The sequence below is a fragment of the Mobula birostris genome, chromosome 13 (assembly GCF_030028105.1).
Source record: "Mobula birostris isolate sMobBir1 chromosome 13, sMobBir1.hap1, whole genome shotgun sequence".
NCBI lineage: Eukaryota > Metazoa > Chordata > Chondrichthyes > Myliobatiformes > Myliobatidae > Mobula > Mobula birostris.
In genome coordinates this window covers 46,850,031-46,863,482 of record NC_092382.1, presented here as the reverse complement: position 1 = coordinate 46,863,482, position 13,452 = coordinate 46,850,031, and the positions used below count along the sequence as shown (strand labels likewise).

The 13,452-nt window shown below is 44.6% G+C and overlaps 1 protein-coding gene across 4 annotated transcripts in view; it reads left to right on the top strand.

The window, feature by feature from the left end:
• LOC140206778 (NACHT, LRR and PYD domains-containing protein 3-like) overlaps positions 1-13,181 on the top strand; it is a 63,492-nt gene extending 50,311 nt beyond the window's left edge. For 2 of the 4 annotated variants that reach the window (XM_072274990.1, XM_072274991.1), the window contains exons 3-11: positions 241-407; positions 1,960-2,131; positions 2,230-2,295; positions 3,357-5,112; positions 7,362-7,448; positions 8,566-8,736; positions 8,900-9,070; positions 9,226-9,393; positions 9,551-13,181. In XM_072274990.1, coding sequence (XP_072131091.1) covers positions 241-407; positions 1,960-2,131; positions 2,230-2,295; positions 3,357-5,112; positions 7,362-7,448; positions 8,566-8,736; positions 8,900-9,070; positions 9,226-9,393; positions 9,551-9,638 — 2,846 coding nt within the window. In that variant the 3' untranslated portion in view covers positions 9,639-13,181. Of the gene's footprint in view, positions 1-164; positions 408-1,959; positions 2,132-2,229; positions 2,296-3,356; positions 5,113-7,361; positions 7,449-8,565; positions 8,737-8,899; positions 9,071-9,225; positions 9,394-9,550 lie in introns of those variants that run through there. The other 2 variants (XR_011888385.1, XM_072274989.1) reach the window with 2 other exon arrangements.
• Positions 13,182-13,452: the final 271 nt, after the last annotated feature.

Below are 13,452 nucleotides of genomic sequence, written 5' to 3'. Positions count from 1 at the left end.
TCATGTGAGGGGGTGGGAGGGGCGATTGTGTAAATGATATTTATGATGCAGCTTTTCCACTGGGAGTGATCACTTAAGAGATTTTAAAATAAGCAAATAGACATGCAGGGACTCAAGTTATAGAGGCCATGAGCATGCAGATAGTAGTGGATCAAGCTGACATCATGGTCGACACAGACATGGTGACACAAAGTGTGTGTTCCTGTGCTGTACTATTCCATGTTCTATGTCATTTCACAGATCTGAACTCCGTTATCTCCACCTTCTTGTCGAATTGTGATGATCACCAACTGTACCAGTTGACGAGTTTCTACATGGAGCGACTGGAGCAGGCGATTGAAGAGAGTGTGGAGGGTCTCGGCTTCATGTTAATGGGCAAGGATCACTTCACGGGACGAGAGTATCACGTAAGTGGAAGGGAGACTGACAGATTGAGAGTAGGTTCTTCAACAGACTGACAGACCCGATGTAAGCAAACAGGTCTGTGTGGGTCAGCAAGGCAGCCCGGGGCTGCAGTCACGCTGAGCCTTTATGCAGTAGATAAACAATGACTGACAGCTGACTGTTGGTCATGTGACATGCGATGGGGACTGCCAGTGGATAGGGAATATATTAATCCGTCTGTCTTTCCAGCACGTTTCCAATGCTTGACCTCACTGGCCAGACAAGCGTTTCCTTGAACACTCATGGAATTCCACAATCAATGTGCTGATCCATGCTCTAAGCTCATCTGCCTTCCCTACAATACTCCTTGCATTGAAATAATACGCATAATTCACCATGTTCATCCTTTAGTGTCTTGACTTTGTCGGCTTAACTACATATTTCCAAAACAACCACTCCACTATCCACTCTGGTTCTTCATCCCCTTGCAACTCTAGTTTAACCTTTCCCATTACCGCCCCCCCCACCCCCATGCAGCGCTAACAACCCTTCCCGCAAAGGTATCAGTTCCCCTCCAGTTCAGGTGCAAAACGATGTATGCACAGGTATCATCTCCCTTGGAGGAGAGCCCAATCATCCAAACATCTGAAGCCCTCTGTCATGCACCATCTCATCAGCCACATGTTAGACTGTATTATCGTCCTATTTCTGGCACGTGGTATGGGTAGCAATCCCGAGAACACAACCCTGAGATCCTGCGCTTTAACGTAGCACCTAAATCCATGAACCCACTTTCCAAGACCTCATCACCCTTCATTAGTAAATCATTGGTACCGATGAGGTCAAAGTCTGTTCAGCCTCCATCTTATGAATGTTGTGGACTTGATCCAAGATTTCCCTGACATTGGCAACATACCATCTGGGAATTTCATTTTCATCACGGACCCTTCTGTCTGTTGTCCTAACCATTGAACCCCCATCACTTCAGCTCAGCCCATCTCACCCCTTCCCTTCTTAGATTAAAAGCCAGACTCACTACCGGAGACCTGATTGCAATGGCTTTCCTGTGCTGGGTCATACCCACTTCCCCCACCCCCCTCCACAGTACACGGTATACCTGTTATTGAGGTAAGGGACCACATAGGTTTTCTGCACCTGCTGCCCATCCTCTCACCCCAGCCCGGCTGTCACCCACACACCCCTGTCCTGCACTTTGGGTATAGCTCCTTATCTCATCTGGTAGGAGAAGCATTCCACTGTTCTGTATTGTCAAAAATCTCTAAATCTTCCATAACTCCTCGCCAAAGCCTCTCTGACACAACGCTTCAACTCCCCACTCTTAACTACAGCCACTCCGCTTAAACCAAACTACTTTTTACTGGCCCTTACCAAGTGCAAAATTAGCCCGCAGTCCCGAATGACCCAGCTCACCTTTTAAAGCCTTGCTCCCACAGCGCACACTCCAGTTACTCTTCTCAATCAGTGGCGTTTAGAACCTGCTGGGTCAGTCCATGTTCAGGGTAGATTTGTAGCCATCCCTCCGCTCCTCAATATATTCCCCGTTGTTCATTACAGAGCGTGACTAAGCTGGCGGAGAAGGGAAACCGAGCGGGCGCTTCCAAACTCCTCCTGGATCTGGTGATGAGGAAGGGCTCCGGGGCCCGGAGGGTGATGTGGGAATCCTTCGTGAAACTACATCACCATTTACCGAAGCTGAGCAGAATATTGGATGAAATTCGGGAACGTGGTACGGTGAACAATACACTATGTGTTACTGATATAAATGCTGATGAATTTACAGTGTTACACAGAACAGACTTCATGCAGGTTAATCTGTTTGAACAGGTGATGCCCAGTTCGCCTACATGGACACAGAGTGGGGTTTATCTGAAGTGCCCACGCATCTGAAAGGTAAGCGATGTAACAGAAATCTCAGAGTCTGTTTCATTCTGGGAGTCTGAATACCTGTCTTTTGCTACCTGTTTAGAGACTGTCAGAACCTGAGAGAAGGGTTTTTGTTGCTGTGGCTGGAACACAGGAAGCCATTTGCATTTTTCACAACATCCGGCACCTTCCAGGTCTCAGCCTGTGCACCCAGAGGCCTCTGAGATTCATAAACAGATGCGCCTGTCTGTAACACAGCAAACCTTGGCGATCCCCATTACCCAGCGCCGAATATCCTGAGATCTAGCAAAGCTGAAACCAGCCAGTTCTATTTGGATCATCCAACTCTGGCAGAGGAAGTCTCACACCTCAGAGTTTATGCACCAGCTCCCCAGAGCAGAGGGGACTGTAAAGATGTGATGGGGATGTATTACCTGAGTTCATGTACCAGCTCCCCAGAGCAAAGGGGACCGTAGAGGTGCACTGGGGATGTATTACCTGAGTTCATGTACCAGCTCCCCAGAGTAGATGAGACTGCACTGGTACTCTGGGGGGTGGGGGGGGGAGGGGAGGAGGAGGAGGGTGCTCTATCGTGACTGGCTCAACCTAGAGCAGGAAACAGGAATAGTGTTCCTTTTCCATGACTCAGTACTGACAGCTTAAACCTAAAGGAGTGTCAGGAGCATCAGGTCCATTGTGAGAGAAGTGAAAACAGGAAGAGCAAGTGAATCGCTCCCCCCCCCCCCACTGTCACCCCCTGTGGTGTTGCACAGTTCAACGGAGTCTGAGCAGTGAAACCAGCCTCTCCACACAACACTCCCCTCTCCAGAATCACGTGTGCATTTGGTGCTCGCTGCAACACCGGGAAATCTGCAAACTATGAACAGAGGGGAGAGTGGTGCCTTTAACAGCGAATCTGAATATGATCAGAAATGTTTTGGGGCCATCATTCATTTTCAGACGCTCTACCTCTGAGCTCCCAATTTCACCCAAACAATGTCTTTAATAAGTTTTTTTTTAATTTGGAAAAATATGTTTGGTGTTCTGTGTTCTTCAGGGATTGACAACCTATTTCTGTACGTCCTCAGATGTTCGACAGAAACATATGGAGACTCTGCGGGCACAGACTGAAACACTGAGAGTGAACACGATCCTGATGAGGGAGAAGGTGAAGATTTTCCAGCTGGTTGATCGATACGCTGAGCTCATGGTCATTTCTACTCTTCGGTATCGGAGACTGGTGGAACATGAGCTGCTGGCAAGAGGCAGAGACCACGAGGAGTGGAGAGAAAAACATCTCCGCAGAGAACTGGAAAAAATCCGGACGGATCAGTTATTCAAGAGGAGTTTTCTTCAAAAATTGAAGAGTTCTTTCTATGGAAAGAAATATGGGATTTCGGCAGCAGTGGCCGGAGTCCCAGGGATCGGGAAAACAACAATGGTACAAAAGATTGTTTATGACTGGGCCACGGGGAAAATATACAAACAATTCCATTTTGTCTTCAGTTTCAAATTCCGAGATTTAAACTCCATTACCTGCAGAATAAACCTGAAAGAACTGATTCTGCATCAATATCCCTACTTTGGGAATATCCTGAGAGAGATCTGGAAGAACCCTGAGAGATTGTTGTTTATATTCGATAGTTTGGATGAATTCAAGCACAGAATCAATTTTGCTGACAGTCAGGGAGACACAGAAACTCAGAACACATGTACAGATCCTGAATTCCGGTGCAAGGTGTCTGACATTGTGTACAGTTTAATCCAGCACAAGCTGCTCCCAGGGTGTTCAGTGCTGGTGACCACCCGCCCCACTGTGTTACATTTATTGGAAGAGGCTGAGATCAGTGTCTGGGCTGAAATCCTGGGTTTTGTTGGTGAGGAACGGAAGGAATATTTCATCAGGCATTTTGAAGATCAGACGGTGGCAGTAGCTGTTTTCAAACACGTGGAGGAGAACGAGATCCTGTACACCATGAGCTACAACCCCTCCTACTGCTGGATCCTCGCTCTGGCACTGGGCCCCTTCTTCACACAAAGAGTCAGGGACCCGCAGCGAGTACCCAAGACTATCACCCAACTATATTCCTACTATATTTACAACATCCTGAAAAACCACTGCCTTGAGATTGAGAACCCCCGTGATGTGTTACTCAGGGTTGGTCAGATGGCCTTCAGAGGAGTGTCTGAGAAGAAGGTTGTGTTTACAGATGAAGATTTAATCAACTATAATCTGCGACCTTCCCAGTTCCTGTCCGGATTCCTGATGGAGCTTTTGGAGAGAGAGGATTCTGCCCGGTGTGTGGTGTACACATTCCCACACCTCACCATCCAAGAGTTTGTAGCTGCACTCGCACAATTCCTGAATCCACCTTCTGGGAACATCCTGAAATTCCTCACTGAGGCCCACAACACAACAGATGGGCGATTTGAGGTATTTCTCCGTTTTGTTGCTGGTCTCTCCTCCCCAATGACAGCTCGGGGCCTGGAGGAGTTTCTTGGTCCATTCCCTCATGAAACAACCTGCCGGGTGATTGACTGGGTGAAGGAGGAGGTTAAACGTCAGAGTGGAAACACATGGAGTAATGCTGGTAAAAGGAGCCTCCTGAGCACATTGCACTACCTGTTTGAGTCTCAGAATCGTGGACTGGCTCAGGACACGCTGGGATCAGTGGAGACACTTTCATTCAGTGAAATGACATTGACCCCAATTGACTGCGCGGTCCTGTCTCATGTCATTGGACTCTGTGATACAATAAAACAACTTGACCTGGTTCGCTGCCACATTCAGTGTGAAGGAATCCAGCGACTGAGACCAGGGCTGCACAAGTGCCAGGAGTTGAGGTAACAATTTAATTGTCTCAAGGCTCTGAATTGTAAAATTACACTCATTTATTTACTTATTTATTTATTTGTTTGTTTATTTATTGAGCTCCAGTGACTTGCTCCCCACCCCCTGCCACAAATCTGTCCAGCAGCCCAATCCAATTTCTGCGCAGCGCACATTGGGTTTGTGTATTGCAACCCTTCTCCAGCCCCTCAGTGAGTGACGGTGCCCTATCCTACCCGTGGGTGGGAGACACAGCTGCTTCCTCAGATCAATCTCACAAAATTTTATTTTGCTAGTTGCTGTTCATTTTCATGACTTATCAGAATCAAAATCAGGTTTATTATCACTGATATGTGACGTGAAATTTGTTAACTTAGCTGCTGCATTTCAATGCAATACATAATCTAGCAGGGAAAAAAAATAATAAATAATAAACAAGTATTACAATGACAGTATAATATGTCGAATAGATTTTTTAAAAATGTGCAAAACCAAAAACACTGTCAAAAGTGAGGTCGTGTCCAAAGATTCAGTGTCCATTTAGGAATCAGATGGCAGAGGGGAAGATGCTTCCTGAATCACTGAGTGTGTCCATTCAGGCTTCTGTACCTCCTACCTGATGGTAACAGTGAGAAAAGGGCGCTGGAGCTCCTTAATAAGGTACGCTGCTTGTTACACATCGCGTGGCATTTACGTGTTTTTTGTAGTATTTGACAGTTCTTGAAGAGGCCGAGTTGCTAGCTCGTCACTCAACCCAGCATGCAAGGAAAAGGTGCAAGGTACGGCCAGATTTGAATACAGTAGCATTCGCCTCGAAGTTCAGTGGTGATGCCACTACACAGCTGGCTCCTCTCACTCGAACATGGAGTATTTCCCCATCTACTGGGAATGGAACTGAATGATGAAATTTCACAGCAAAAACGACAACACTTTATTAAATAAATAACTGAAATTCTTTGAATAACACTGGACAGCAATATTGGTTGAGGGTATTGCTTCCTCGTATTTGTTTTGTGATTATGATTGACCCTTGAAGCTGAACAGAAATATGGTATCAGATTACTTGCATCATGTGCGTATTTGGAGAAACAAGAACTTAACTTTCTTGTATATAATGCATTTAATTGCATAATGGTGCTGACGCTTTGCAGTAATTCAATTGAGACATAAATGCCGTGTTGATGATTTTCATTTGCAATCCATGTCTGCTTCTCGTTTAAGTGTTCAACAATAAATGATGGATTCCAGTTGTCCTGATACCACTTCTCCATGACCACTTTGTAGTGAAGAAGTCTAAATGGCAATGAAGAAAATGAGTCTTCTTGTGATAGGTTGGACTTTGTGATAGGCTGCACGTGGCTTGGTGCTCTGCAGTTTCCAAAAAAAACATCCTCAGATGCCTTCCATGTGAATATCCACCCCCACCCCTGTTCTTTCAATCGCCTGTCATTGATGACCTGTTTGATTTGTGAAACCACCACAAGTGCTTTCCTTAATCTTAGTAACAGCTGATTTGAGAATTGTCTGTTTCAAATATCGAAATCCCACAACATCTTTGTTTATTTCTTTCACAATGTTTCAAAAGTCTCAGTTTCATGAGGAGGCGGCAAAAAATATCTTCGGGTCTCCAAGTGGCTTAAATGCCATATTTTACTGCCCTGGAACCAACTGCTTACAGAGTGACCAATCTTTTATCAGATATTTTAATGAGATTCAGTAGCACGGTAATTCTGTCCACAAATGAAACAACAGTAGATGGTGTGTCCAAGCTGCATTCTGGTAGTAGCGCCATTACCTTCAGGTCAACACAAATGTTTTAGTTGTAGTTGTTTCAACAAGGCTTCCAGATTCCAGTAATTTTCTTTCGTATGTACTGCACAGCCAATTGGGATTGGAGGGTGGACATCACCGCTGTGTAGCATTGCAGCTTTCAGGCTAACACTGAAGAATCAATGAAAAGGCAGCATTGTTGAGGGTCTTGTTGGCAACCCAAAGCCTATCCAGGCATGCCTGGACAAGATAGAAAACTTTTCATGTTGATTGTTGGTAACATTGTAATTGACTTGAAATACGAATTGAAATAACAAATATAGATTATTCATATTCTAATGACAATTCCAAACAAGTGGTATGTGATAGGGAAATGTCATTGTGATTGCCATGTCCAGTGTAATCGAGAGCTAGGCAGTCAGGGGTTAACTGTTAAAATCCAGAAGTATTGTTTGTGATCTGTGACTTGCAACATTTTTTGTATCTGTTTTAGACTGGGGGGTAATAAACTGGGAGATTCAGGAGTGAAACTGGTGTCTGAGGCTCTGAGGAACCCGGAGTGTAAAATACAGAAACTGGGGTAAGTACCAGACTGTGGGAGATTGTGTTTACAGGCACTGGGTGTCTGACACTGAACATTAATATGATCAGTAATTGTTTTAGTGATAAACACTGGGGATGTGCACCGTGTCAGGTTCTTGCGGGCAGGTTTACTTGTGCTGTTGGTAATGGTTTAAACTAATATGGCAGGGGTATGGAAACTAGTATGACAGAGCTGAAGATGAGCCAACAGGTTTACAAGTAGATTACGGGTGTAACATGAATGTAAGGAAGGCCAAGCCAATGACTGAGAACAAATGCAGACAGAGCAAAATGTTAAGTTGTACCTCAGAGCCAAAGTCAAAATGGCAAATAATTCAGGACTGAGAGTGCTGTATTTAAATGTGCGTAGCATTCGGAATAAACTGGATAAACTTGTGTCGGAATTACAGATTGATTGGTATGACATTGTGGGCAACACTGAGTAGTGACTGAAAGAAGGCCATAGTTTGGAGCTTAACATCAAAGGATGTACATTGTATCGAAAGGACAGGCAAGAAGGCATAGGCAGTGGTAGTGTTGTTAAGAGATGGAATTGGGGTATAGACATAGGGTCATAGGTTCCGAGAATGTTGAATCTATGAGTGGAGTTAAAAAAGCTACAATGGGAAGAAAAACCATTATGGGAATCATATATAGGCCTCCAAATAGTAGCTAATATGTGGGGCTGAGATTGCAAAGCCAGCTGGAAAAGGCATGTAATAAAAGCAATGAAACAATTGTAATTGGGGACTTCAATATGCAAGGAGATTAAGAAAATCAGATTGCTGATTGCAGGAGAGGGAACTTGTTAATTTGTTGCATGCCCACGATATGGCTTTTTAGAACAGCTGGTGTTTGAGCCAGCGAGGAATGGCTATCCTAGATGGGGTGTTGTGTCATAATCCACATCTTATTAGGAACCACCAGGAGGCAGTGATCATAAAGTCACTGATTTAATACTGCAGTTGTATCGAGTTGAGTTGGATCTGGGATCAGGCATGATGGGAAAATGGAGTGAATGCGATGGGCTGAGTGGCCTAATTCTGCTCCTATGTCTCATGGTCTTATGGCGTCCTTTCTCTCTGTGTTCTTCACCCTCCCTCTTATCTCTATAGGCTGAACAATGTCGGTCTTACAGATTCTGGTGCCAAGGATCTCACCTCCGCTCTCAGTACAAACAGATCACTTATAGAGCTTGTGCTGAGTGATAATGAACTGGGAGATTCAGGAGTGAAACTGGTCTGCATGGCTCTTGGGGACCCAGAGTGTAAAGTACAAACACTGTGGTAAGTACCAGACTATGAGATATTATGTTTACAGTCACTTGGTGTCAGACACTAAACATTACTGTGCTCAATAGTTGTGTTATTGATAAACTTTAGGGATTTCTACTGTCTCCCATCTCTCTGTGTCCTTGTGTCCCTCAGTATCACCCTCTCTCATTTCCAGGCTGAACAATGTTAGTCTCACAGATTCTGGTGCTAAGCATCTCACCTCCACTCTCAGTACAAACCGATCATTGACGGAGCTGGTCCTGAATGATAATAAACTGGGCGAATCAGGAGTGAAGCTGCTGTCTGAGGCTCTGAGGAACTCAGACTGTAAAATACAGCAACTGTGGTAGGTACCAGACTGTGGGAGATTGTGTTTACAGTCACTGGGTGTCTGATACTGAACATTAATGTGATCGGTAATTGTGTTACTGATAAACACTGGGGATTTGTACTGTCTGCTGTCTCTGTGTCCTTCACCCTCACTCTCTCTCTCATCTCCAGCCTAGGGGGTGTGAGTCTCACAGATAATGGTGCCAAGGATCTCACCTCCGCTTTGAGTACAAACCAGTCTCTGATGGTGTTGAACCTGGAGTCAAATTTGCTCACGGATCTCTCTGTCCCTGCTCTCTGCCGCTTTGTACAGGCCTTGCCGACTCTGGAACATATCCGGTGAGTGATTGTGTTAATGTTTAGTGTGATAATGTAATGCAGACCCGAGAAGTTTTCTTGTGTTATTTGTCTGTTGAAACCGTTAACCCCGGTCGCCTCTTATTGACTGTGTTGTGTAATCTGTTTATTTCCTCTTTATTTCTTCCATCTGTTTTAGACTGCTGAGGAATCAGTTCAGTCAAGCTGGGGAGAAGAAACTGAGGTCTCTGCAGGAATCCAAATCTGGACTGAGAGTGTTCCTGTGAACGGCCTCCCTCCGCTTGAACAGGCAGACTGCAGGTTTAATTCTCATCAGTTTGAACAGGTACCGGCTGCTGCTGAGCACTCTGTGATGTCAGAGGCAGTCCGTAGCAAGGTGCCTCCACCTCCTCTCCAGTGGCGCTGCTTCCGCCAGGGGTAGGGTGCAGGGTTCTCAGGTGCGACCCAGGCGAATTACACAGACAGGAAAAGAGCCAGGAGGCAGTGCTCAGTCTGGGACACTAGTGCCCGTGGACAGATTATCCGTGGAGTGAATCATTCTGCTCAATTTCCTGAGAGTACATTCAGCAGTCTGGCTGATATAATGCTGTTAAATTGACAAATATATCAGTGGTGACGCTGGACCTGCAGCGATCCCGGACACGGCCCTTTATAATCATCGGTTCCCCGATGCAGAGTGACGGTGAGAAACAGGACTGTTTCTTCAATCTGTTACTCGTTGTCGCCAATCACTTAATTGTGTATGACTGTGAGTGATTTTTTTTATTTATTTCTTCCCGCAAGTTAGTAGGTCATGAAATGTTCAGTGTACATTTGTCATGATGAATTAAATACACGGCTTTAACTTTTTTTTTGTCTTGGTGTCAGAGTTTAGTCTTAATTGAGGAGAAAGAGTTTCCTGATGTTACTGCTGCCCTACATCAGCGGGTCTGATCTCGTCACATTGGCACAGCAGCGTCTCAGGTCCAGGCTGAGGGAGGTTGGTCTCAGTCTGTTGCCCAGGATGATGATCTCCCAGTAGCCACCCATTTCAATTCCACTTCCCATTCCAACATGTCAGTCCATGGCTTCCTCTACTCCTGTGATGGGGACGCACTGAGGTTGGTGGAGCAAAACCTTGCATTCCGCCTGGCTAGCATCCAACCTGATGGCATGAACAACATTATCCTGAACTTTTAGAAACATAGAACATGCAGAAACATAGAAAATAGGTGCAGGAGTAGGCCATTCGGCCCTTCAAGCCTGCACCGCCATTCAGTATGATCATGGCTGATCATCCAACTCAGAACCCTGTACCTGCCTTCTCTCCATACCCCCTGATCCCTTTAGCCACAAGGGCCATATCTAACTCCCTCTTGAATATAGCCAATGAACTGGCCTCAACTGTTTCCTGTGGCAGAGAATTCCACAGATTCACCACTCTCTGTGTGAAGAAGTTTTTCCCCATCCCAGTCCTAAAAGGCTTCTCCTTTATGCTTAAACTGTGACCCTTCGTTCTGGACTTCCCCAACATTGGGAACAATCTAGCCTGTCCAATCCCTTTAGGATTTTATACGTTTCAATAAGATCCCTCCACAATCTTCTAAATTCCAGAGTGTATAAACCTAGTCGATCCAGTCTTTCATCATATGAAAGTCCTGCCATCCCAGGAATCAATAGTGAACCTTCTTTGTACTCCCTCTATGGCAAGAATGTCTTTCCTCAGATTAGGGGACCAAAACTGCACACAATACTCCAGGTGTGGTCTCACCAAAGCCTTGTACAACTGCAGTAGTACCTCCCTGCTCCTGTACTCGAATCCTCTCGCTATAAATGCCAGCATACCATTCGCCTTTTTCACCGCCTGCTGTACCTGCATGCCCACTTTCAATGACTGGTGTGTAATGACACCCAGGTCTCGTTGCACCTCCCCTTTTCCTAATCGGCCACCATTCAGATAATAACCTGTTTTCCTGTTCTTGTATCCAAAGTGGATATCCTCACATTTATCCACATTAAATTGCATCTGCCATGAATTTGCCCACTCACCTAATCTATCCAAGTCACTCTGCATCCTCTTAGCATCCTCCTCACAGCTAACACTGCCGCCCAGCTTCGTATACATTTAGTATACATGTTTTGAATGTCATGTCTTTATGTCTTGAACCTTCAGTAATTGCCCCAGTCTGACTCACACTCCTTGTTTATTTACCTGCCTGTCACCTCCCACTGGTGTTACAGATTATATATTTAGTAATACTCGAGAGGCAGCTAATATGTTTTCCCTTCGAGAAAATACACAGGACATCAGAGCGGAAGCCACCAGAGAGATTGTAGAAGTGAAGTTACACAGTGCTGGACTACGCCTTCACCTGATCGGGTGCAGTGTAGCTCACAGATCTGCCGTGCAAATCTGAAACTGTACAGCAGACAGTTTATGTAATTTAAATCCTAACACAAATCGGAGATTGAACTTACAGAAGGATCAGACTATGTTGGAATGTTGTTTATTGTGTGGGATTTCATGCTTAAACTTGTTGAATGTTGTTTACTTCTGCATGATCATTGACTTCAACAATACTTTGTTTTAATGGCTTAGAGTAACATATTTTCTCAATTTTGTTCGATTGTAACTGCATATTTTAGTAACCCTTAGGAGCAAGAAATTTTCAGAATTGGTTAAAAGTGTAGTTTGCACATATCAAGTGCGTATGGCCACAATTGATTTCATTTCAGGAGCAGAGGTGTGCAAGGTTGCATCAATGCATTAATATCTTGGGGACACCAGCAGAAGCTTTTTCTTCTCTCTTCCCTGGTTCTTTGAAAGAACACATGAAAACTTTTCCTTGTGGGAATTAATTACATCTCCATTCTGGATATGAGCTGCTTATAATTCACATGATTTTCCAGCGGTCCTATATCCGCTCTCACTTGCTTCCCTTTTACACTTTATGTAACTGAAGGAAATTTTGTTAATCTCTTTAATATTGTTGGCTAGCTTACTTTCATATTCCATCTTTACCTTAATTACTTTTTCAGTTGTTTTTTTAATCTTCCTAATGCATTAACTTCCCACTATTTTTTGTTCTATTATATGCACTCTCTTGGGCTTCTATGTTGGCTTTGACGTCTCTTGTTAGCCACGGTTGTGTCAACCTTCCTTTGGAACAGTGGTCCCCAACCACCGGGCCACGGACCGGTATCGGACCGCAAAGCATGTGCTACCGGGCTGCAAGGAAACCATATTATTTGGCAATATGAGTCAGCTGCACCTTTCCTCATTCCTTGTCACGCCCACTGTTGAACTTGAACGCATGCCAATTCATTACGCACGCCTCATCCATGTCGGCATGGGAAGATCAATTCCTCGAGCTTGCAAGTGACAGTGGGCTGAAAAGTACGTTTGACATAACATCTCTGCTGGCATTCTGGATCAAATTCAAGGCTAAATATCCTGAGATAGCCAGGAAAGCACTGAAAACATTGCTTCCATTTCCAACATTTTTCTGTGAAGCGGGGTTTTCTGCAGTGAATGCAACGAAAACTAAATTGCGGAATAGACTGGACATAAGGAACCCCCTTCGAGTATCACCGTCTCCCGTCACCCCTCGATGGGACCGTCTTGTTGCAGGGAAACAAGCCCAGCCAGGATTCAGTGATATTGGTGCGTTGCAATCATTTTGTATGTTCATATGAAGAAAATATGTACTGTGTGTTTAATATCCAAACGTTACTGAAAATGTTATGATGCTATTGACTTATCGCTATATTCTTGTGAGGAAAATATGCGCTGTGTTTAATATTAAATTTGTCTCGCACTTGTGTAACAATGTTTTACTTTGTTTAACATGTCTATAGAGATTAAGTTTTGGTTTTACTATCACTGCACCTTCACTCTGGAAAACACTAGCAGTGTCCAGATGGGAAACAGGAGTGAGTGCCATTGTTATCACAAAGGAAAATGAGCTATTCAAATTGAAAGGTTTTAAGTTGGAGAAGTCACCTGGAATGGATGGACTACATCCCAAAGTTCTAAAAGATGTTGTTGAAGAGATAGCAGATGTATTAGTTATGATCTTTCAAGAATCAGTTGATTCTGGC